Source organism: Mustelus asterias, chromosome 22, assembly GCF_964213995.1.
Source record: "Mustelus asterias chromosome 22, sMusAst1.hap1.1, whole genome shotgun sequence".
NCBI classification, from domain to species: Eukaryota; Metazoa; Chordata; class Chondrichthyes; order Carcharhiniformes; family Triakidae; genus Mustelus; species Mustelus asterias.
Window position 1 is genome coordinate 22,150,460 of NC_135822.1, and position 26,474 is coordinate 22,176,933.

A 26,474-nucleotide genomic window follows, 5' to 3' on the forward strand; every position below is an offset into this window, starting at 1 on the left:
GAGAAGGGGGATGTAATAACTGGAAATGAGAAAATGGCTGAGGCATTGAACAGGTATTTTGTGTCGGTCTTCACAGTGGAAGACACAAATAACATGCCAAAAATTGATGACAAAGGCTATGGCAGGTGAGAACCTAGAAACTAACATTATCACGAAAGAGGTAGTGTTGGGCAAGTTAATGGGGCTAAAGGTAGACAAGTCTCCTGGTCCTGATGGAATGCATCCCAGGGTACTAAAAGAGATGGCGGGAGAAATAGCAAATGCACTAGTGGTAATTTACCAAAATTCGCTGGACTCTGGGGTGGTTCCCGCAGATTGGAAAACAGCAAATGTGACGCCACTGTTTAAAAAAGGAGGTAGACAAAAGGCAGGTAACTAGAGGCCGGTTAGCTTAACTTCTGTTGTAGGGAAAATGCTTGAATCTATCATCAAGGAAGAAATAGCGAGACATCTGGATATAAATTGTCCCATTGGTAAGACGCAGCATGGGTTCATGAAGGGCAGGTCATGTTTGACTAATTTGGTGGAATTCTTTGAGAACATTACATGTGCAGTGGACAATGGGGATGTGGTGTATCTGGATTTCCAGAAGGCATTTGACAAGGTGCCGCACCAAAGACTGCTACATAAGATAAAGGTGCACAGTGTTACAGGTAATGTATTAGCATGGATAGAGGATTGGTTAACTAACAGAAAGCAAAGAGTGGGGGTAAATGGGTGTTTTTCTGGTTGGCGATCAGTGACTAATGGTGTGCCTCAGGGATCAGTGTTGGGACCACAGTTGTTTACGATTTACATAGATGATTTGAGTTGGGGACCAAGTGTAGTGTGTCAAAATTCACAGATGACACTACGATGGGTGGAAGAGCAAAATGTGCAGAGGACGCTGAAAGTCTGCAAAGGGATATAGATAATCTAAGTGAGTAGGAGAGAGTCTGGCAGATGGAGTATAATGTTGGTAAATGTGAGGTCATCCATTTTGGTAGGAATAACAGCAAAATGGACTATTATTTAAATGGTAACAAATTTCAGGATGCTGCTGTGCGGAGGGACCTGGGTGCCCTTGTGTAGGAATCTCAAGGAGTTGGTTTGCAGATGCAGCAGGTAATTAAGAAGGCAAATGGAATTTCGTCCTTTATAGCTGGAGGGATGGAGTTTAAAAACAGCGAGGTTATGTTGCAGCTGTATAAGGTGCTGGTGAGGCCACACCTGGAGTACTGTGTACAGTTTTGGTCTCCTCACTTGAGAAAGGATATACTGGCACTGGAGGGGGTGCAGAGGAGATTCACTAGGTTGATTCCAGAGTTGAGAGGGTTGGCTTATGAGGACAGACTGAGTAGACTGGGGCTATACTCATTGGAATTCAGAAGAATGAGGGGAGATCTTATAGAAACATATAAGATTATGAAGGGAATAGATAAGATAGAAGCAGGGAAGTTGTTTCCACTGGCGGGTGAAACTAGAACTAGGGGGCATAGCCTCAAAATAAGGGGAAGCAGATTTAGGACTGAGTTGAGGAGGAACTTCTTCACACAAAGGGTTGTGAATCTGTGGAATTCCCTGCCCAATGAAGCAGTTGAGGCTACCTCATTGAATGTTTTTAAGGCAAGGATAGATACATTTTGAACAGTAAAGGATTTAAGGGTTATGGTGAGCGGGCGGGTAAGTGGAGCTGAGTCCACAAAAAGATCAACCATGATCTTATTGAATGGCGGAACAGGCTCGAGTGGCCAGATGGCCTACTCCTGCTCCTAGTTCTTATGTTCACTCCTGAAATAAACCCTTCTCCTGACCGGCTGACTTCAATATAAATAATGAATTTTGTTAGCTTCCCTGGGCCTGGCAACAATTAATTTAATAGATCATTTGGTCTGTGCTCTGAATTAATTTGTGCAATCTTCCAGATTAAATTTGTCAATGTCTCCATAAATCTCTTCATGCTCTGTCTCCAGTGTGAAAACCGTAAATAATCATCTTCCTTCCCTATGATAGTAACGTTGAATTCATTGGGCGACACCCCCAGCCCACTGACCAAAAAAAAACTATAATTGTGTGCGAGTTGTAAATTAATTCGTAAAATCATTCTGGTTCTATTTATTTCCCTATTCCAGTTTGTGGGGAATGTGTAAATATGAAATTCAGACCGCATCAACCAGCACTAAAATAATTAATTCAATACTTGGTAAGGAAAAAATTGTCATCAGAAAAAAATCATCTTTTGCACGGTAGGCTCCTGTTTATTCTAAAGCTTTGCCTCCCAGTCTCCACACTCCATGCATTTCAGCTCATTCCAGCACTCTGCTAATAATACCTTATCCTGTGCCAAATCCTACTCACCAATCCCTCCAACATCACAAAGCTATTTACAGTACAAGAAGGAGGCCGTTCGGCCCATTGCATTCCTGCCAGCTCCCTGAAGGGCAATCCAGTCAGTCCCACTGCCCTGCTTGATCCCTGTGGCCCTGCAAGTTTACTTCATTCAAATGCCCACCAATTTCCTTTTGAAAATTCTGGTTATATCTGCTTTCACCCTCTTCTGGTCAGTGGGTTCCAGGATCATAGAATCCCTCCAGTGCAGAAAGAGGCCTTTCAACCCATCGAACCCGCACCGACCACAATCCCACCCAGGCCCTATTCCCGTAACCTCACATATTTACCCTGCTAATCCCCTGACACTAAGGTCAGTTTAGCATGGCCAATGAACTTAACCAGCACATCTTTGGACTGTGGGAGGAAACTGGAGCCCCCGGAGAAAACCCACGTAGACACGGGGAGAATGTGCATACTCCACTCAGACAGTGACCTGAGGCTGGGATTGAACCCGGGTCCCTGGCTTTGTGAGGCAGCAGTGCTAACCACTGTGCCAACGTGCCGCCCTCAGTCATTACCAGCCACTGAGAAAAAGCGTCCTTTCTCACATTCCTCCTGCATCTCTTGTCCAAATTCTTATGCCTGTGATCCCTGGTCCTTGTACCAACAACTAATGGGAAGAGTTTTACCCTCTTTATTTTATCTGAAACTGTCCTAATCTGATACAACTCCTTCACATCTCCCTTCAATCTCCTTTGATCCAAGGAGAACAACCTAAGTCTTTCCAACCTAACCTTATATCTGAACTTCACATCTTTCTTAAAGTGTGGTGACAAGAATTGTACACAGTATCCTAGCTGTGACCCAACCAGAGCTTTCTAAAGATTCAGCATAACTTGCCAGTTTTTGTACTCAGTGCCTCTTTTTATGAAGCATAAGGTCCCATATGCTATGCTAACTCCTCTCTCAATATGTCCTTCCACCTTCAAATATTGATGCACATGTACCCCCTCGGGTTCCTCTGTTCCTGCACATCCTTTAGAATTGTGCCATTAAGCATTTATTGCCATCCCCTATCCCTTCCGTCGAGATGCATCATTTCACACTTGTCTGAACTAAATTCCATCGATCGCAGGTCTGCCCATTCTGCTAGCTTATCTATGTCCCGTTGCAGGTGTTTGCCACTCCTCCACATTTGGAATAATCGGCAAATTTTGAAATTTACACCAAATTCCAAGATCTGAGTCATTTATATGTAGCAGCAAAAGCAATGGTCCTAGCATTGATCCTTGGAGAACACCACTGTCTACCATCTTCACTCTGAAAAACACCATCCACCATGACTTCTTGTTCTTAAGCCAATTATTTCTCCAAAGGAACGCTGACCCTCTGCGCACTAACCTAATGGCTCCTGGTTCAGCAATGCCTCAGATTAAAGTTCTCAGTCTTCTATATGTCTTTTCTTAGTCTCATCCCTCCTGATCTTTGTAGCTTCCTGCAGCCTTACACTCCACACTCTCTCAAATATCTCTGACCTTTTGCGCATCACTCCCTTTGCTCTACAGTTGGCAACCATGCTACTCACCAGATGAAGGAGCAGCGCCTCGAAAGCTCGTGATTCCAAATAGACGTGTTGGACTTTAACCTGGTGTTGTGAGACTTCTTACTGTGCCCACCCCAGTCCAACGCCGACATCTCCACATCATAGTCACCTCGGCCTCAATGCTCTGGAATTCCCTCCCCTTCTCTCTCTCATCCTTCAAAGCTGTCCTTAAAACCTACCTGGTCAGTGTCTTTTTTTTTGCAGATGAAGTCTCTTACCTTTACTTATCTTGACCAACAATGTGAAGTCATTAAATTTTTTCCTGCGCTGGCTGACAGCTGACAGGGTGACACAGATTCCATTGACTGCTTCAGCACTCTCCTTCTGTAATGTTTGCACCATCCTTTTCCGTGGCTTCCTGTTCCTAGGCCCCCCCAGGAGTCTGGCCGTCACTTCTGCTGGAAACACATAAACGGATGAGTCCGAAACCTGAGAACCCGTGTTAAGACTGACCCACCTACTTCTCTCCGTGTCTGCGTGGGTTTCCTCCGGGTGCCCTGGTTTCCTCCCACACCCCAAAGATGTGCGGGTTAGGTGGATTGGCCATGCTAAAATTCTCCCTTAGTGTCGGGAGATTAACTAGGGCAAATGGATGGGGTTATGGGGATGGGGCGTGGGTGGGATTGTGTTCGGTGCAGACTCGATGGGCCGAATGGCTTCCTTTTGCACCGTAGGATTCTATGATTCTGCCCAACCCCTCTCCATCCTTAATTATTGTTCTTTGTGGATTCCCCATGCATTGGGAAGAACATGTCGCTTCAATCGATTTCTCTCCCTGCCTGTGCTGGTAAATCATTGTCCAGCAGTTTCATTGCTGCCATCCTGCCCCACAAAATCCAGTAGACCCCTCGAAGGGAAAGGAGATGGCAGTCACGTGAGCACGCAGAGTTCCTGCCCTGCCATTCACCCATAAATAGAAGGAGAATCCAGCCCATGGGCCCTTGGAATGAATCAGGTCAGTGGAATAATTGGCCCTTCAATGAGCCCTACTTTCAGATGGGGGTCGAATAACAGGATGCCAGAAGAGAACCTTCGATTTCCACAGCGCAACTCCCGCATAAACCGATTCATTGAAGGCTACCCTTTCAGTAAAACCCCAAGTTGGCGCTGTAAATATTTGTTTAGAAATGAAGTTATTGTTAAGGTGCAATTGTCCTTGAATCCAAGCAATCAAAGTATTAAATTATTTGAAGTGTTTTTTTTTTTTACACGGTTCAGTTGATACGATTTCAGTGGGGATTGATTTTTTTTTTAATGATTAATCACACTCAGAGCCATAATTGCCTATTTTTCCAAATGCATGCGAAATAAATTCTGATGTGACATTTTTATTTCGCTGTGACACTAACTTACTGTGCTTGCGAGTATTAAGATGAAGCACGTCAGAACATTAAAGGGCAATGCCAGCAGCTGCTTCCATCGGCAGGATGGCTGTTGCTAAGCAACAGGAGGAAGTGTGTCTGAAGCGGTAATGGTACCTGACAGGAAAATGCTTCAGAGTAACAATGCTTGTTATGTACCAGAGCGGCAGTTAAGGAATCTATTATTTATCTACTGCTGTTTAGCTTTTAGCCCAGTCCTGGAACTTGCAGTGAATTTAAAAATGGAAAAGAGGCCAATGCTGGAAGAAGCCATCACCATTATAAGGCCAGGATGTATAGCCCTGACCTTCCAGCTTGCGACACAAAGGACTATCTTGCCCAGTGCGTAGATCAGCAAGCCAGCTTTCGAGAGATGGCTCTCTGAGCACCCATTGAAGCCAGCGGGCCACGGCGGAACAGCACCTAACTGGCAAGGGCTGTCCGGCCTGAGGTGGGTGCTAGCAATGCAATGATAGGCGATGATTTCTCCCACTGTTGGAAGTAACGCCCGTGCTATACACCAATCGACTGAGATTATAACTGGCAGTTGTTTCTTCCCGTGCCAGCGTAACCCATGAAACGGGAGTGCTTCCCCCCCCCCCCATGTAACCCTGAGTTACTTAAGCATGGGACCCACCCCTCCCTCTCCAGCATTGCTAGTGTCATCCAGAGAAAAGGATGAAACTAGACCCGTTTGGTACCAGTTATGCCGCAGGAGCTGCCAGAAAGCTGCCTGATAGATGGCAAGTTGCCATCTGCAGGATTCCATTCTGGATTTTCTGTCACTCCCTTAACCGTCTTTGCCCCTGAGACACCGCACAAGGCAGGGGGGCTATCTACTCATTGCTGGAAGTCTGATTTGTGGGTGCCAGGGCTTAACGCAATGGGCCTAAATGCCGTGTATTTGGGGGCTGGGCCTCCTCTGGGTCTCCTGCAGTTTTATTTGAGTCTGCAAGATGCCCAGTTTATGTATGTCCCGACCCAGAGGCACCACATAGGGCTTGCTGACGAAGAGGCTGTGTATTGGCGCGAGAGGTTTATGCGCTCGGCTATCATTGGGTAATAGTTGCATTGCTGGCCGGAGGTAAGAGCTGACCAGCAAACTGGCCACTACGTTAATACATTTGACGCATCACATCAACCGGAGACTGCTTACCATCAACAAACTTATACAAGCCAAGAAAAACAACTGAACAACTTCCATTTTTGATAGCTCAGACAAGTATTGGGTATCTCCGGGCAACGCAGAATGCCAAAAACAGAAGTTCATCAACGTGCAGGGGTCCCCAGAATGTTTGTCCTCTTGAATCAGCAGAGACTCCACTGGTTGAATCGGGTGAGCCAAATGGGGCGGCACGGTGGCACAGTGGTTAGCACCGCTGCCTCACAGCGCCAGGGACCCGGGTTCGATTCCCGGCTTGGGTCACTGGGTGTGTGGAGTTTGCACATTCCCCCATGTCTACGTTGGTTTCCTCCGGGTGCTCCAGTTTCCTCCCACAGTCCAAAGATGTGCGGGTTACGTGGATTGGCCATGCTAAACTGCCCCTTAGTGTCAAGGGGACTGGCATGGGTAAATGCATGGAGTTACGGGATAGGGGCTTGGTGTGATTGTGGTCTGTTCAGACTTGATGGATGGAATGGCCTACTGCACTGTAGAATTCTATGGGTGATGCCCAAAGGCATGCTTTGTGGCGAGTTTGCTATCAGCAATATCAGCTATCACCCACGTCTGTGATACAGGGATGTCTGTAAATTAGATTTCCACTTGACCGGGATCGAAGTCAATGGATGGGAAGTCCCAGCTGCTGACCGGATTGCCTGGGGCCGAGAAGTCGGGAACGACATGGAAAAAGCAAAATGACCAGATGGTGGAAAAGGGAATCCGCCGGAAGGATAAACTTCAGACGACCCTCAGGCCAACGCTATTCATCTGTTCTAACTGCAGGAGGCGCTGCCCCTCACACATCGGCCTCTGCAGCCATTACAGAAGAGACAGACATCCTGGGCGCAGTCCATCATCTCTCCAGACAGGCAGATGCCAAATATTCAGTCCTATAATAACATATATATTTTATACACATACACACTCACAAACAGATGTGATCGTCTGGATCAAGTTTATTGGACAAGTTCATTTAAATTGGTAACCTTTATTCACATTTAAGAGGAGAGGTTTCTACTTCAGGCAAGTATCTGTTAGTGAAGGTTTAAAATAGTTTTATTTACAAGACCATTGCGGGAGGCCATTCAGTCTATCTTGGCTGGTCCATCTGGAGTAATATAAATTGCTGTGTTCCCACTATGTTTCTGGCTTCCACTATCCTCTAATCGAAATATCTCTGCTGCTTGTGCTTCAGATAACTCTTGGAGGTGATTCCCAACTCTCTGTCCTTGGGGGTGCTTTCACCTGCCCTGAGATTTAAGCACAATTCTTGTGGAAAAACGAACAGATAACTCTTGTTTTTAAGTCCCCTTCAGCTACTGTTTCTATCCTATGTTTATACAAGGGATCCTCCTCATCTTTGAAAGTGGCAAAACAGCTCAACACCCAGCACTCCCTACCTAACAATCCAATGGCAGAACCTTCACAAAGACTGCAACTGTTTGCGGAGACTGCTTACCAGCAATATAATCCATCACGCAAACCAGCCTCCCATCCATTGACTCTGTCTACACTTCCCGCTGCCTCGGCAAAGCAGCCAGCATAACTAAGGACCCCACGCACCCCGGACATTCTCTCTTCCACCTTCTTCCATCGGGAAAAAGATACAAAAGTCTGAGGTCACATACCAACCGACTCAAGAATAGCTTCTTCCCTGCTGCTGTCAGACTTTTGAATGGACCTACCTTGCACTAAGTTGATCTTTCTCTACACCCTAGCTATGACTGGAACACTACATTATGCACTCTCTCCTTTCCTTCTCTATGAACAGTATGCTTTGTCTGTATAGCACGCAAGAAACAATTTTTACTGTATGCTAATACATGTGACAATAATAAATCAAGTCAAAGATGGGCAATAAATGCTGGCCTAGCCTAGACCATCTGCAACCTAAGAATGAATATGAAGTGTTTTGTTTGTGTCCATCTAAAAAGACACGTGCCTGTTTTACACACCACGCAACAGAGACTGAGGCAGCACCTTCAGTTAGCCACACAACTGGATGGTTTCCAGTGATAACGTGAGCACGTGTTTTCTGCCATTTTCAGTTTGTAGGGTTCTGCGTAAAGCTTTGATAAACTCATCGCCATTTACTGTCATATTGCAAACTGCACCAATGGAGCAAAGTACAGAGCCCAGCACTTAGCTCAATCTCCGTTTCACACCATGTCTTGTGGTTAATATAATGGCATCAATTCCTGTTTTTTTTTACACACTAATGGCAATCATCTGTCCTAGACATCTGTTGCACTCCATTAAATGTTGGCAGTGAGTTAAAAGGCAACAATTAAATGGAATGTTTTTTGGTTCAACGAGTCTGTGTGCCACATATTTTTCCAGGTTTTTTTGTTAAGAACATAAGAACTAGAAGCAGGAGTAGGCCATCTAGCCCCTCGAGCTTGCTCCGCCATTCAATAAGATCATGGCTGATCTGATAGTGGGTTCAGTTCCACTTACCTGCCTGCTCCCCATAACCCTTAATTCCCTTATTGATCAGAAATCTATCTACCTGTGACTGAAACACATTTAACGAGGTAGCCTCTATTGCTTCAATGGGCAGAGAATTCCAGAGATTCACTACCCTCTGAGAGAAGAAGTTCCTCCTCAACTCTGTCCTAAACTGACTCCCCCTTATTTTGAGGCTGTGTCCTCGAGTTCTTGTTTCCTTTCTAAGTGGAAAGAATCTCTCTGCCTCTACCCTGTCGAGCCCCTTCATTATCTTGTATGTCTCTATAAGATCTCCCCTCAGCCTTCTAAACTCCAACGAGTACAGGCTCAATCTATTCAATCTCTCCTCATCTCCGGTATCAACCTGGTGAACCTTCTCTGTACTCCCTCCAAGGCCAATACATCCTTCCGCAAATATCCATCCTTCCCTGACTCCCCTAATCACATGAGGTGCACCGACTGATCCCAAAGCTCCCTCAGTACCACGCTTTCTCTTTACTTTCCCCCTCTCTTTACCTGACTGCCATGGACCCTGCCCACTCTCCATACCTCACCCCTGTATTTGGCTTCCACTGTATGTCCAGAGTGTGTGCGTAAGCATGTTTATTACACTGTTTGGAGGAGAAAGAGGGAACTGCTCAAATCCAGCCTCCTTAGGATACTTCCTTCCAGGAGTTACTAGGTATTGATGAGAATGGAAACACAATGAATTTTTCACATTCAAGAATGTTGAGGGTATCTTATTTTCACAGTTTCTGGTGACATCTGAAACTTTAAGTTATTCTCCAATAATCATAATCATTGAATCTCTACAGTGCAGAAGGAGGCCATTCAGCCCATCAAGTCTGCACCGACTCTCTGACAGAGTATCTTACCCAGGCCCTCTCCCCCGCCCTATCCCCGTAACCCCACACATTTACCCCATCTAACTTTCACATCTTGGGACACTAAAGGGCAATTCAGCATGGCCAACAACCTAACCCATACATCTTTGGAGTGTGGGAGGAAACTGGAGCACCCGGAGGAAACCCACGGGGAGAACGTGCAAACTCCACATAGACTGTCACCCGAGGCAGGAATTTAACCTGGGTCCCTGGTACTGTGAGGCTGGTAGTCATGATGTACCATTTGCTACCAAATAAACCTGTTGGACTTTGACCTGGTGTTGTGAGACTTCTTACTGTGAGGCAGCAGTGTTAACCACTGTGCCGCCCTTAATATCCTTCAGTCTGTCAAACCATTGTAATTTACACAAAAAACACACTAAGATGTGGAAAATTGAGGACACTAGAAGGTTATCCCTCTATCCGAAAGGCAGTGAAACTAGTTCTGATTTGAGATCCTCATTCCTGGCCTTCAGTATATGATTGACTAGTCATTTTAAAACAAGAACCAATGGCATTGCTCACCAGAAGTTGGAGGTAAGGAAGTCTTTTATTTGTAAGGTCTTTCACATCCTCCAAGTGTTGGTCAGCACTTCACCATCAAAGCAAGTGTAGATACTGTTATTTCGTAGGCACAGAGACTGCTAGATTGTGTGGACTGGTTCATGAAGTAATTTGGATTTTTTATGTGGACAGCACTCCATTAGAACACATGTGAGCCACTTATACACAAGTGAACCTCACAGGTTAAGCCAAGCGCATTTTTATTTTGGAACAAGAACATTGCAGCATATAATGCAGGTGTCCCAGCCTTTCAGGCTAAAAGTTAGAAATGTTCTGCACTCTCAAAATGAAATGTGGGGTCAGTTACAGGTCATGCAGCGCATCAGAGCAATTGTTCGATTGACGGGTAAACTTAACAACTTGGAATCTATTGTTCAGGCGACAGGAGCTGGAATACAGCATCTTAGGTGTATTTAGAATGTCGAAAATATCCGAGTGCTGGAGTTAGAAATTGTGGCACATCTTAATTGTAGGAATCATTGATGAAAAGTATAAACTTCCTATAATTACACCTAGCTCAGAGCTGTTCAGCTTGTTATGATTTAATAGCACTCGGCAACCTGTGAGAAAGTAAGATTTTTAACACACATTTTGTGTGCGTGGGTGTGTTTTTATTTGTTCATGGGTAGTGGGTGTCACTGGCTAGGCCAGCATTTATTGCCCATCCCTAATTGCCCTTGATGGTGACCCCACCACCTTGAACTGCTACTGACCACACGGTGTAGCTTCAGCCATAGCACTGTTAGGAAGCGAGTTCCAGGATTTTAACTGCTTTTTGGGGCAGCACGGTGGCACAGTGGTTAGCACTGCTGCCTCACAGCACCAGGGACCCGGGTTCGATTCCCAGTTTGGGTCATTGTCAGTGCGGAGTCTACACGCTGTCCCCATGTCTGCGTGGGTTTCCTCCGGGTGCTCCGGTTTCCTCCCACACTCCAAAGATGTGCAGCTTAGGTTGATTGGCAATGCTAAATTGCCCCTAGTATCAGGGGGATTAGCAGGTAAATATGTGGGGTTACGGGAATAGGGACTGGGCGAGATTGTGGTCAGTGCAGACTTGATGGGCCGAATGGCCTCCTTCTGCACTGTAGGGATTCTATGATTTCAACCCATTGCCAATGATGTCAAGGTGGTCTGTAACTTGTGTGGGGGTGGGGGAGGTGGGCTGGAGCTTGGAGGTGGCAGTGTTCCCTTGTGCCTGCTACCCTTGTCCTTCGACATGGTAGAGATCACAGATTTGGAAGGAAGTGTTGAAGGAGCCTTGGCGGGTTGCTGGAGTGGGCGTGTGTGTATGTATATATAGATGGGTATGGAAAAATAATTTGGATTGGTGAGGTTAAAACCCCTTTAAAGATGACCATGTAACGCTCTTCAATCCTTTTTCTTTGAGTCTTGCATTCCTTCTACAGGGACAGCTATCAGAAAGATTTCTAGTGTTACATACTGCTGTCAGAATAAACACATGATGCATCAGTGAGCTGATCTTTAATGGGGCAGCGAAAGGTTTATTTCTCATTTAGCATTCGCGAAATGGCATTGCGATCCTTGAAGGCATGATGGTGTCAATTTGTGGACTTAGCACAGTGGCTGGGGTAGTATTTTCTGCAGCTGAAACTGTTAGAAAAGACATTATTTGACTGGACATTAGCAGGAGCCTAATTATACACAACACCACTGACCTGGAGAAACAGTGGAAATCAGCTTAGTTAACTAAGGGCTTTGCAGTGACCTATGCTGTTTAAAGTAAAGTTTGTTTATTAGTCACAAGTAAGGCTTATATTAACACTGCAATGAAGTTACTGTGAAATTCCCCCAGTCGCCACACTCTGGCGCCTGTTCGGGTCAATGCACCTGTGTTGGCATTGGGGACAATGTGATTAAGCCTGACTGAGGCTGCCACCTTGATATCTGCTCTTGGGTTCCATGGGGTAAATTTGGGCAAGAGAGAGGGCTGCTGACACTCATCAAAGCACGATTTAATGGGCTCAGGAGAGGAAAGGGGAAATGTATGGTTGAAGGAGGGCTAAACCCCAAGAATGTTGGCCCCATTTGAGGAGAACTTTGCACTCCTACTTCCGACAATAGGCTGCTTCAGCGCTGCCTCTTTGTCTCTCTCATCCAGTCATTCCAATGGCACAGAAATAAGCACCAATCCCTGTTGCTGTTATAATTGACGTTAACATATTTGAATTAGAGATCATCATAGAAGAGATCATAGAATCCCTACAGTGCGGAAGGAGGCCATTCAGCCCATCGAGTCTGCACCAACACCAATCCCACCCAGGCCCTATCCCTGCATAGTTACCCTGCTAATCCCTCTAACCTATCACATCCCGGGACACTAAGTGTTAATTTAGCACGTCCAATCAATCAATCTATCCACATCTTTGGACTGTGGGAGGAAACCGGAGCACCCGGAGGAAACCCACGCAGACACGAGGAGAATGTGCAGACTCCACACAGACAGTGACCCGAGCCGGGAATCGAACCCAGGTCCCTGGAGCTCTGAGGCAGCAGTGCTAACCACTGTGCCACCGTGCTGCCCCAATTAGAGGGGTCATTCTCTCAATACAGATTGATGCCACAAGTGCAGAAAATACTGCAGTCGTATTAGCAAAAGTGATGAGCCAACAGTAGAATTAAACTAAAGAGAACTTTCCTGCAGGTCATACAGTAGTGGACTAGAGGCCCCGGGAGGATATTAACACAATATCAGGTCTTACTGCCAGGGGACATACACGTTCAGGGCACAGGCACAAGAGTTTGATGTGTTTAAAATAGGCTCATTTGGTCGTTACAATTTCTAAAGCAATTTTGTGTATCGTTCAGAATAATTTACAGAGGTGGAATTGGTTAGATTGCTGCTGCGTTGCCATCTTTACTGTACGAAGGTACACTCGCTCATTTAAAGGTTTTGAGAATCAGGTGGGAGATATTGCAAAGCCGAGGGAACGTTATGATTTTTCAATCAAACTAAACTTGAAGAGTGTTAAGTATAATTAATTTCAGTAGCATTCGCTTTGAGGCTCAAAGGGAAAATGTAACGGCTGCTAGTACAGTAAAAATGTTCATTAAAAATAAATGGGCTGCAGGTGAGAAGTAACTCACAGCAGACATATTCCAAAGGGGAAACCAGAGTAAAAGCAAGGTAGGATATAGTCCATTTGAGGAATAGAATTTCCTTCCGCCATCCAAGATTTGTTTTGGATGCTAACCTTTGAATACAGACTGTGAAGCTAACCTTACTACATCTGTGTGGGTGCTTTGGGCAGCATATATTATTCCTTTATACTGCTCTTAAGGAAATTCAAGTTTGACAACACATCACAAACAAAAGAGCCTGCTGTGCACAGTGGCTGCTGCATTTCCTACATTACAACAGTGACAACACTTAAAATACTTCATTGGTTGTAAAGTGCTTTAATTTCAGAGATTTAGGGCACGGTGGCACAGTGGTTAGCACTGCTGCCTCACAGCACCAAGGACCCGGGTTCAACTCCGTCCTCGGGTGACTGTCTGTGTGGAGTTTGCACGTTCTCCCCGTGTCTGTGTGGGTTTCCTCCGGGTGCTCCGGTTTCCTCCCACAGTCCAAAGATGTGGACATTCCATCCACTGCGGGAATCGTAGCAGGCGGGACACGGACCATGCAAAGGTCCGTTGACCTCAGGCAGGATTTTCCAGCCTTGGGGCGAGTGTAGCCGGAAAATCCTGCCCTTAGTCTTTGGAATGATGCGTCATCTTCAGCCCTTTTATGTGCCTTTTCAGGTGCACATAAAGGAAGCTATACCAATGAGAGCCAGAGGTTCTCTCTGATTCCTGACCACCAGTTCTCCCTCTGTCAATCCCATCAAAAACAGGTCGTCCAGACATTCATCACACTTGCTGTTTGTGGCATCTTGCTGTGCACACATCAGCTGCTGCAATTACTCACACAACAGTGACTGATCCCCAAAAAACACATTGACCATGAAGTGCTTTGGGACATTGAGATCTACAGTCAAGGCACTAATGCAAATTTCAAGGTCCCAGAAACAATCCTGAATAGATACTGGCCCATTGCACAAGGAGAAATAATTAGGTAAGAGCATGTTGCAAAGAAGACCCCTTTCCAATTAATTAATTAACTTTCTTAAGCGGGCTGTCTGCAGAGAAAATTATTTTCAAAACTTAAATCTTTAACTTAATTATGGCCTGGGCCACTGCCAATGCTCAGGTACTCTGGCAGCAAGGAGGGAGTGGGCACTTCCATTGCTTATTACAGGAACTGAGCGCTCACGAATTTGGAGATGGATGATGAGGAGCCCAAAGCCATGGCGGGAATCGTCACAGAATTTCCTGGTTTGTAACTCATTTCCATTCCACTCGCCTGGGTCCCTCGTCTTGTGTAAGGATTTCTGGTGTGCTATTCCATTATGGGATGACATTGCTGCCAAGTCCAAGCCTAGCCTCCCTCCAAATGGGTAATGTTACTCTGGGCTGAATGCATCTTGCTGTAGGTACCAAGCCGGGTTCGATTCCCGGCTTGGGTCTGTCTGTATCAAATTTGCACATTATTCCCTGCGTGGGTTTACCTCCGGGGGCTCCGGCTTCCTCCCACAGTCCACAGATGTGCAGGTTAGTTGGATTGGCCATGCTAAATTGCCCCTTAGTGTCCCAAGATGTGTAGGTTGGGGGGATTAGTGGGATAAATGTGTGGGATTACGGGGGTTGGGCTTGGGTGGGATGCTCTTTCGGAGTGTTGGTACAGACTCAATGGGCTAAATAGCTGCCTTCTGCACTGTAGGGATCCTATGAACCCCATTTTATTGCCCTCATATAATTAGAATTAAGGCAGAACAGTGGGAAATATATTTATTTTCAATGCTGTATTTTTTTTCTGGAAGGAATGCAGATTTTTTTTCTCTAAGTAGCTCGTGGGAAAAGTGGTACATTGTCCAACCAAGAAACAGAGGCTGACACTTGTCTCCCATTCCATGCATTGTTTGGCCTTCTAGCAGAGAGCTAATCACCTTGGCTAGGCACGAGTAGCCTGATAAGATGTGTATGGTTGGTGGGAGCAGGAAGCAATGCCCTCAGTCTGACGCACAGAAGCTACTAACAGCAAATGAGCAACATTTTAGTTCCTTGGGGAGAAGCAGCTTCCTGTACAACAGCCTCCTGTGGAATAATACAACTGACTGCAGAAACGAAGGCAGAATCTCGAGACAAGCCCCTCCCTGTCTCTGAAATCTTTAGCCAATTTCACTCAGCTGCCCACACTTGCTCTGCTCCCTCTTTGCTTTGTATGTGGGCCAGTGTTACCGAGGATTTTTGCCTCCAACAATACTGTGCAGTTTGGGAAGGTTGTGCTCAGAAGTTATTTGTCCTTTTCTGAAATAAAAGCCGTAACCCAGAAGCCTGACATGTTGCAACATCGAATCATAATTTAGAGGCTTTAAATTAATAATTTGATTTGGGTTTTTAATGAATGTTCCTCGCTAGAGGGGCCAAGCACACCAATCCATCTTTGAATGCCCCCCCACCCTTCTCCACTCTGCCTGGCCCTGCCAGTGTTTGCTGCCCGTTCAGTTTTGGGCATCGCGAAATGTGGCATTTTTCCCAATTTTGCTACTACATGCTCTGCACACGAGAGACAAACCACTGTGTTTGTGTGGTTTGGAGATTGTAGAATCATAGAATCAGACAGTGCAAAAGGAGGCCATTCTCCCTGTCCGGCCCCACATTAGATTTTGAACCTTTCCAAGATGCCGCTAACTTCAGTTGGTGGTTATGGAGCACAGTGTGTGTGGCAAGGTTGAGAAGGAGAGAGCAAAGCCCTCCGACGCCCTCCTCCTGCCACCACGAGAGGAATCACGAACCCGCAGTGTGCTGCATGCCAACATGACAGGGGGAAAAGATCAGCTGCTTGATGAAGCCTGCCCCATACAGTAATGTTGCAGCTCAGCATCATAATGCCCAATGTTTCCCAGCCACAAAATCTCCGCCAAACGATGATAATAACAGACCTTTTAACACTCGCCATCAATTCAGAGGAGTGAAAAACTTCTGAAAGTTTTTTTTCTCTGAACTCCAAAGGTGGTTAGGGCAAATCCCAGGAGACTATCCCAACCATATCCCAACATCACATCCCAACATCATGTCTCTTAGATGTCATAGTGTCATGAAGTCATCCAGCTGGATTTTGACTAGTTAATTCAGAGCATTGAATCCAAAGATGCTCTGTCATGGAACGTGTGTGCATAAATGAACATTCGAAAATAAATTACAGTACTGAAGGGGGTTATCGATTTTAACTATCTCTTCTGAGGTGCGTTAAGCCACTATTCTCATTTGTAAACAAGCTACATCAGATAAATTGTATCTAAGAATATTTTAAGCAAAATTATCTGATTCTCATCTCAGTTTGTTTTTAATTCGAGTTTTGATGTAAATGTTGGTCCATCAATTCCTCAGTTTAAAACTTTACCTCCTTGTCTGTAAATCCATCCATGGCCTCACCACCACCACCCCCCCTCCCCCCAATCTATGTCTCTTCCTTCAGCCCCACAACTCTGCAAGATCTCTGAGCTCCTCCAACCCCGGCTTCATCAGGAAACTCAATTGTAATCAAGCCATCATTGGTAGCCATGTCTTCCATGATCTTGGTCCTCAGCTCTGGAATTCCATCCTTAAACCTCTCCCTCTCGTTTCTCCCCCTTTAAGGTGCTCTTTAAAACGTTAGCCTTTTGACCCAAATTTTGGCTCAGCAAGAAAGTTGAGAATGAATCCTGTGAAGTGTTTAGTGACTACATTAAAAGCTCTATATTACTGCAAATTCTTATCAGTGCAATGAGGTGCTGGGGTTGCCCATGTGATTGGAGCCACAATTTCAAGATGGCTGTCTTGCAGGCCATAGAGGTCGATAAAACGTTCTCAAACAAAAAGGAAAAGGCACCAATTGACCCAGTAGGATGTGGACATCAAATTGCTAAACTTGTCTGAAGTACATTTATCAAGAGTTCGAAGTTCAGGCAATATTGCTCACTCGTATCCTGAGCTGAAAAACTGACAAGCTTTTTTGTCTCAATTGACCTTAGCCACCTGGAATTCTGGGAGCTGACCTTCAGGAGCAGGTCCTTCCTCTACAAACAGGTAAGTGCGGAATGCAAGCAACCTGAAATATTGCTGACTAAAAGTAAAAGCTAATCGACACCCTTTTCTCAAGCAGTGTAAATTTGTTGTTCCTGTTGATATTTGATAGATTATTGCGATTCCGTCCTGAAGGGTTTGGGATGAAAAGCTTCAATAACATGATTCTTTTTTTCCTGCAATACTCAAAAGTAATAATGATTTCTTTTTAAATCTCAAAGAGCTAAAATTATCTGTATTGGTTGATTTCTTTATACATGTCTTGCCCTGATAATCAATACCTTATGAGGAGAGATTGAGTAGATTGGGCCTGTACTCGTTGGAGTTTAGAAGGCTGAGGGGAGATCTTATAGAGACCTATAAGATAATGAAGGGGCTCGACAGGGTAGAGGCAGAGAGATTCTTTCCACTTAGAAAGGAAACAAGAACTAGAGGACACAGCCTCAAAATAAGGGGGAGTCGGTTTAGAACAGAGTTGAGGAGGAACCTCTTCTCTCAGAGGGTAGTGAATCTCTGGAAGCGGTGGAGGCTTCCTAGTTAAATATGTTTAAGCCACAGGTAAATAGATTTCTGATCAATAAGGGAATTAAGGGTTATGGGGAGCGGGCGGGTAAGTGGAACTAAACCACTATCAGATCAGCCATGAACTTATTGAATGGCGGGGCAGGCTCGAGGGGCTAGATGGCCTACTCCTGTTCCTATTTCCTATATACTTATGTACTTATGTACACAGTGGTTAGCACTGCTGCCTCACAGCGCCAGGGACCTGGGTTCGATTCCCGGCTCGGGTCACTGTCTGCGCAGAGTCTGCATGTTCTCCCTGTGTCTGCGTGGGTTTCCTCCAGGTGCTCCGGTTCCCTCCCACAGTCCGAAAGATGTGCTAGTAGGTGCATTGGCCATGCTAAATTCTCCCTCAGTGTACCCGAACAGGCGTCGGAGTGTGGCGACTAGGGGATTTTCACAGTAACTTCACTGCAGTGTCAATGTAAGCCTACTTGTGACACTAATGAATAAACCTATATCTCAGCTGTGACTGCAATACTCTCCAATGTATTTTGTAATATTCCTTGCTTCACAATGCAGAAAATGTCAGTAGAATTTGGTGTAATGTTGGTTGCAAGTGATATTCAGCCATATTTGGAAAGACTTGTATTTACATAACAATTTATCACAGTTCCCAGAAACAAAAGTGCTTCATGTACAATTAAGCACTTTCTGCAATGCAGTGAATGTTGACAGCTAAACAAACTCAGCAGTTGTTTTACACACAGAAAATCACACAACCAGTAATAAGATAATTGACCAGTTAATTTGGCGCTTTATGTTGGCTGAGGGTTGAATGTTTGGCCAGGAGGCACTGATTACCTCCCATTCTTGGTCAGTTAGCATAAAAATCACGTTCCATGTTCTTCTTTGCATAGGGATCACTTAATATCCAAATGGACGATCAGACAGGCCGTTGATTTAAACATTTCATCTGGGTGACAGCACAGCCAACAGTGCAGCGGACCCTAGTGCTGCACTGGAGTGCCGGCCAGGATTATATCTGAGAGTTTGGAGTGTTGCAGCTGTTGGCCAGGATGTATACAAATGTTTGGCATCAGCTGTACCCATTTGCATAACGCTATATTTATCCGTGTTACATTACATCTGCCACATACGAGTCCATCACCCCAGTGAATCCAGACCTACTTGTGATTTCGTTTTAGCATCCAAGATCCTATCAGCCGCACAAATCTTTGTATTATCCACCACTTTAGCACATTGCTCCCTAACAGCCTTTATTCCGATCATTGATAAAGAAGGTACAGAGCAATGGCCCTGACACTGATAGTTGTTCCACTGTATGAGGTGCTCCAAGCTGCTAGCAACATCAACCTCTTAATGAAGGATGTGAGATTGCAACCCAGTTCCTGGTTCAGTCCAGGATCCGCCTGCCAATCCCACACGGCTCTGTGTGTTTTGCGGCACCTTGTTAAAGGACCTTTGAATATCCAGATTCACAGCTGATCTGCATCCAGTGACTCAGTAACTTCCTTAAAAAGTCTCCGTCTGTTTGGGGGGAACGTGACCTCAATTAGTGGTCAGCCAGTTTTTACTGCGGTTGCTCTCTCTTCACAGTGACACTGATGAGCTCTAATTGTCTGAAACTGTAAACATTCTCAGCCCTATCTCGAATTACTTCCCCTTACTACCATCGCTATTCATAGCTCAGCACTACAATATGCCTTTAAAGTGCACTAATGTTGCCACAGCAACTAGGACGACTTGGGAGGCGAGGCGGGTGTGGATTAGATGCGGGTTCAGTTCCCTTTTCGGTCGGGGTGAAGTTTTGACCTGTCTTCCCATTACATAGACACAAATTTAAAAGTAAAATTCAACAATGCAGCTGTAACACAGCAAATCACCTGGAAATGTCGCGAGGTCACTTTTTTAATTCATTCCTGGGACATGGGCATTACCGGCTGCCCAGCATTTATTGCCCAGCCCTAGTTACCCTTGAGGTGGTGGTGGTGAGCTGCCTTCTTGAATCTCTGCAGTCCACATGCAGTGGGTTGACCCACAATGTTCTGGGGACCCGGATTCAAATCCCGCCACAGCAGATGGTGGAATTTGAATTCAATAAAAAATATCTGGAATTAAGAATCTACTGATGACCATGAAACCGTTGTCGATTGTCGGAAAAACCCATCTGGTTCACTAATGTCCTTTAGGGAAGGAAATCTGCCATTCTTACCTGGTCTGGCCTACATGTGATTCCAGAGCCACAGCAATGTGGTTGACTCTCAATTGCCCTCCAAGGGCAACTAGGGATGGGCAATAAATGCTGGCCCAGCCAGCGACACCCATGTCCCATGAATGAATAAAAAAAAGTCTCAGAGGGGGACTCAAACCTGCAACTTCTGGCTCAGAGGCAGGGACCCTCCCCACTGCGCCACAAGACCTCCGAAAGTGATAGTTCTTTATCACTGGCCATAAAATGTGTCCACTGTAAAATCACATGGGGCTTTGTGCAGATTGCGGCACCGTCATCTTCAGGAAGTATACAGTGGTAAAGATTGTTCTGCTGGGCTGGAGTGGAGCGTGTGTTGCGCCCATGTTGTCAACCTCTGGAATTGAGTAGGTGAATAGATAGTAAGTCCCATGACATTAAGCACACAGATCAATGGGCTGGTATTTTGTGAGAGTTTGAGGTGAGTCTATTCAGTGAGCAAAGCCTTATTCCCTCCACCAGTCATTTCTCCCCTATTCTTCTGAGAGTTCTAGCCTCTGATTGGGCAATGACGCCCGCATGTCCTTTGATACTTCACTCAGACAAAAATTTGTCACAGAGGCCAGTGTTCCAACAGAGATTGAGAGTAGATCACAATTGGTAGTCCTGGGCTGTTTCTTCCTATTATAGAATCTACAGTGCAGAAGGAGGCCATTTGGCCCATCAAGCCTGCACCGACAACAATCCCACCCAGGTCCTATCCCCGTAACCCCACATATTTACCCTCCTAATCCCCCTGACACTAAGGGGCAATTTAGCACGGCCAATCCACCTAACCCGCACATCTTTAGACTGTGGGAGGAAACTGGAGCACCCGGAGGAAACCCACGCAGACACGGGGAGAATGTGCAGACTCCACACGGACAGTCACCCGAGGCCGGAATTGAACTCGGGGCCCTGGTGCTGCGAGGCAGCAGTGCTAACCACCGTGCCGCCCCATCATTGCCAAGATGGGAATGAGGGACTTCAGTCACGTGGCGAGATTGGAGATGTTCTGCTTAGAGAGGAGAAGGTTCTGAGGAGATTTGATAGAGGTGTACAAAATCGTGAGGGGTCTGGACAGAGCAGCTTCCATTGGCAGAAGGGTTGAGAACCATAGGCCACGCTGATTTAAGATGGTTAGCAAAAGAACCAGAAATGACATGAGAAAAAAGATTCTTATGCAACAGGGTAGCTAGGATCGGGAATGCACTGCCAGTGAATATAGTGGAGGCAGATTCAATCAATTTCATTAGGGAATTGGATAATTATCTGGAAAGTAAAAAAAATGCAGGTCTGCGTGGCAAAGGCAGGGGAGTGGGCTGCGTTGAGTAGCTCTTACAGAGAGTCAGTGCGGACAGAATAAGCCAAAGGGGCTCCTTCTGTGCTGTAACCATTCTATAATCACACTGAGACTAATAGTCGCATCACAAGAGCCCCTGTATGTGATCAAGTAAGACCAAACAGGCCAGTGATCAAAGCTGGAGTCTTGCAGATCCTAATGGCTCAGTGCTTACTCGTTATTTCACCTCCAAACTGAGTCCTCACTTAGTTTTCAGGCATTTTCACTATTTTAACCTTCGTAATTGGATTCACTGCAGACAATCTGATTGCTGGTGGGGAGCTGGCAATCTGCTCTTCACCACTGCTTCCCACACAATGTGACAGGATATATTCCCCAATCAGCTAAGTGGCAGTTCACCTCTGCGGACAGACGGGCTAAGCTGGAGGTGAGAAAGTCCTGAATCAGACAGCAGAAAGGAGCGAGATGGTTGGAGAGCCCCTCTAGCACATGTGGTCAACCCTTAAAGAGACTGGGGCTTCATAGGTTTATTGTTGAGAGGAAAAGAATTGTTTGACCTGAAAGAGGAAACCCAGAGAGGAATTCCTATTGAGATCAGAGGAAATGGTACAGCTGAAAACGTCAGACGGGGAGACGGGTTACTGCGGGTGTTTCCCAGCATGGGGTGAAGCAGGAGCAGTACAGCCTGACACACATCAGACAGTGTGTTAGAATGTGTTCTGGATGGTTGTGAAAACTGATTCTAGACTTGTTAATATGAAGGAAAATGATCACATTTGTTTTGCCTTTATGGGCGGCACAGTGGCTGCCTCACAGCGCCAGGGACCCGGGTTCGATTCCCGGCTTGGGTCACTGTCTGTGTGGAGTTTACACGTTCTCCCTGTGTCTGTGTGGGTTTCCTTTGGGTGCTCCGGTTTCCTCCCACAGTCCAAAAGATGTGTTGGTCAGGTGCATTGGCCGTGCTAAATTCTCCCTCAGTGTACCCGAACAGGCGGCGGACTGTGGGAAGCGACTAGGGGAATTTCACAGTAACTTCATTGCAGTGTTAATGTAAGCCTACCTGTGACACTAATAAATAAACTAATTGGTTTGACCTGCCACACCTTTTGCCACACACCTTCACTGTAGCAGTGTCTCCCTGTGTTCTTTTGAATCAGGCAGCACAGTGGTTAGCACTGCTGCCTCACAGCGCCAGGGACCCGGGTTCGATTGTGGGTCACTGTCTGTGTGGAGTTTGCACATTCTCCCCGTGTCTGCGTGGGTTTCCTCCGAGTGCTCTGGTTTCCTCCCACAGTCCAAAGATGTGTAGGTTAGGGGGATTAGCCATGCTAAATTGCCCCTTAGTGTCCAAAGATGTGTAGGTGCATTAATTGCAGTAAGTGCTGCGAAGCGTCCAAACCTTCCCTATTGTATTCCCAGTTGAAGGTTACCGTGGACAGTGATTAACGTACAGTGTGATCGACCATTGGCAAACCAAACGCATCAGGACACAAAGTCCAGGACAGAAAGCTCACAGAGACCTCTGGTGGCTGCACCTGGGAGTTCCCCTAAGCAGCAATCACACAAGGCAAACATTTCATTGATTTAATTAAACACCAGGCATTCTGGTGACGGAGAGAGCAATGAGGTCTTGCTACAGTTGCGCTGGGCTTCGGCGAGACCACACCTGGAGTGTTGTGTGCAGATTTGGTCTCCGTACCTAAGAAAGGATATGTTACATTGGAATGAGTACACCAAAGGTTCACTAGATTGGTCCCTGGGAGGGGAGGCCGAAAAAACTGCACCAATGTTCTCTGGAATTTAAAAGAATGAGAGGTGATCTCATTGAAACTGACTAGATTCTGAAGGGGCTCGGCAGGGTAGACACTGAGAGATTGTTCTCTCAGGCTAGCCAATCTAGAACAGTAAAGTTAAAGCTTATTTATTATTCACAAGTAAGCCTTACATTAACACTGCAATGAAGCTACTGTGAAATTCCCCTAGTCGCCACAGTCCGGTGCCTGTTTGGGTACACGGAGGGAGAATTTAGCATGGCCAATGCACCTAACTTGCACATCACAGGGCCATCGTCTCATAGAAATCATAGAAATCATAGAATCCCTACAGTGCAGAAGGAGGCCATTCGGCCCATCGAGTCTGCACCGACCACAATCCCACCCAGGTCCTACCCCCACATATTTACCCGCTAATCCCTCTAACCTACGCATTTTAGGATTCTAAGGGGCAATTTTTTTAACCTGGCCAATCAACCTAACCCGCACATCTTTGGACTGTGGGAGGAAACCGGAGCACCCGGAGGAAACCCACGCAGACTCGAGGAGAACGTGCAAACTCCACACAGACAGTGACCCGAGCCGGGAATCGAACCCGGGATCCTGGAGCTGTGAAGCAGCAGTGCTAACCACTGTGCTACCGTGCCGCCCCGTCTCAGGAGAAGGGTTTGATCACGTGGGACTGAGATGATGAGAAATTTCTTCATGCAAAGGGTTTGTGAAATTCTGGAATTCTCTACCCTAGAGGGGTATCAGACATATATCATTCGGTATATTTAAGGCTGGGATAGACTGACTTTTGGTCCCTCGGGGAATCGAGGAAAATGGGGAGTGGGCGGGAAAGCAGAGTTGATGCCAAATGTCATCGTATTGACTGACGAAGCAGGCTCAAAAGCCATATTGTCTAATCCTAATTAGATTTATAGAATTCCTACAGTGCAGAAGGAAGCCATTCGGCCCATCGAGTCTGCATCGATCACAATCCCACCCACGCCCTGTTCCCATAACCCCATGCATTTACCCTAGCTAGTCCCCCTGACACAAAGGGGCAATTTATCATGGCCAATCCACCTAACCTGCACATCTTTGGACTGTGGGAGGAAACCGGAGCACCCGGAGGAAACCCACGCAGACACAGGGCGAACGAGCAAACTCCACACACATGGCGATTGAAGCCGGGAATCGAACCCGGGTCCTGGTGCTGTGAGGCAGCAGTGCCAACCACTGTGCCACCGTGCTGTCCATAATTCTTATGCTCTCATCAAGATAACTGGTCATTTATGTCATTATTATTAATGGGCCATCCAGTGGCATAATTGGCTGCTGCAACATCGCATGGACTGCAGCGTGACAAGAAGGCAGCTCACCACCACCACCTGAAGGGCATCTAGGGATGGGCAATAAACGCTGGCCAGCCAGCGACACCCACATCCCACGAATGAATTTTTTTAAAACCTGGAAAAGGGAATTTGTATTTGAATATAGTCTTTCACATCCTCAGAATTCCAGCCTTCTGATATTACCCAACCTCAGAGTATTCCCTCAGATCCCATCCACCGATTATTCCCTCATTCCCAGTTGGGGATACAGTACATGACTTCTGATCTCTGTCCCACTTCATCACCACATGCCTGACTCCAGATGGTTCCAACCTGAATGCCCCATTGCGCTGGTCTACTGAGGCACGGTAAGAAGTCTCACAACACCAGGTTAAAGTCCAACAGGTTTATTTGGTAGCAAATACCATTAGCTTTCGGAGCGCTGCTCCTTCGTCAGATGGAGTGGAAATGTGCTCTCAAACAGTGCAAACAGACAAAATCAAGTTGCAGAATACTGATTAGAATGCGAATCCAGCAGTGCTCCGAAAGCTTATGGTATTTGCTACCAAATAAACCTGTTGGACTTTAACCTGGTGTTGTGAGACTTCTTACCGTGTTCACCCCAGTCCAACGCCGGCATCTCCACATCATGACGACTGAGGCACCCACAGGAAGGTATTTTGGAGCTCAATGTAAATGTGTTTATTCAATGTAAATGCTAACATTTCCTTTGAATAAACCCATACTCAGTGATCTAAATTGCAACATCTTATGAACCTCCTACTTTGCTTGTAATTGGTGAGTTCTCTGTCACCAAACATTTCTGAGAAAAGTAATGGCAGAGACTCATCAAGCCTATCATTGTGTAACATTGTGGTTTCACAGTTCAGTAACCACATTCATGAGTCTGAAATTATTTACCCTTGAATCTCTTGTTTTGCGATGCGGACCTATCATTGTTGCTCAGTTAGCAGGGAAATATGAAGACAGAAGCCAATGTCCTTGGTCCTCACCACATCCTTAGCCATCAACTACATTCCCCTCTCTGACGGCTATCAGAGGTTGTACCGGATATGTTTGCAACCTGGGTGTTGTATCTGATCCTGAGGTAAGCTTCCAACTGCAAGTGGGCGGCACGGTGGCACAGTAGTTGGCACTGCTGCCTCACAGTGCCAGGGAACCGGGTTCAAATCCGGCCTCGGGTGACTGTCTGTGTGGAGTTTGCACGTTCTCCCCATGTCTGCGTGGGTTTCCTTCGGGGGCTCAGGTTTCCTCCCACAGTCCAAAGATGTGCGGGTTAGGTGGATTGGCCATGCTAAATTGCCCCTTGGTGTCAGGGGGACTAGCAGGATGGATAAGTGGGGTTATGGGAATAGGGCCTGGGGTGGGATTGTGGCCTGTACAGACTTGATGGGCCAAGTGGCCTCCTTCTGTACCATAGAGCTTCTATGCTTCCCTTCTTCTATACCAAGACTGCCTACTTCCAACTCCATTGCATCACCCAACTCTACCCAAGCCTCAGTTCATCTGCTACTAAAACCTTCATCTATCCCGTTGTTACCTCTAGAGTTAGCACTCTGCCTGAATACTATCCCCCAATATCCCAGCACCCCTGTGCTCATTGACCTGCTCTGGCTCCCAGAGCAACAATGCCTCCGTTTAAATTTCTCAATCTTGTTTTCAAATGCCTTCATCACCTCGGCCCTCTTAATCTCTGTAACCGTCTTCAGCCCCACGGGCCTCTGAATTCTTCACTGTTCTGATTCTGGCCTCTTACCCCTGGCCTGTTTTAATCATTCCACCATTGGCAGCCGTGCCTACAGCTAGCTAGACCCCACACTCAGAAATTCCCTCCTTAAGCGTCTCTCTCT

The 26,474-nt window shown here is 46.2% G+C and overlaps 1 protein-coding gene across 5 annotated transcripts in view; it reads left to right on the forward strand.

Moving 5' to 3' along the window:
* The window catches only part of pusl1 (pseudouridine synthase like 1), a 262,904-nt gene that overhangs the window by 62,410 nt on the left and 174,020 nt on the right, over nt 1-26,474 (forward strand). For 3 of the 5 annotated variants that reach the window (XR_013500535.1, XM_078238908.1, XM_078238909.1), the window contains exon 6: nt 17,406-17,460. The exons of 1 other annotated variant lie outside the window; for it this stretch is intronic. Coding sequence is in view for 3 of the 4 variants with exons in the window: in XM_078238908.1 (XP_078095034.1) it covers nt 17,406-17,460 (55 nt within the window). In the remaining variant the exon portion in view is untranslated. Of the gene's footprint in view, nt 1-7,014; nt 7,172-17,405; nt 17,461-26,474 lie in introns of those variants that run through there. One more of the 5 variants, XM_078238910.1, reaches the window with a different exon arrangement.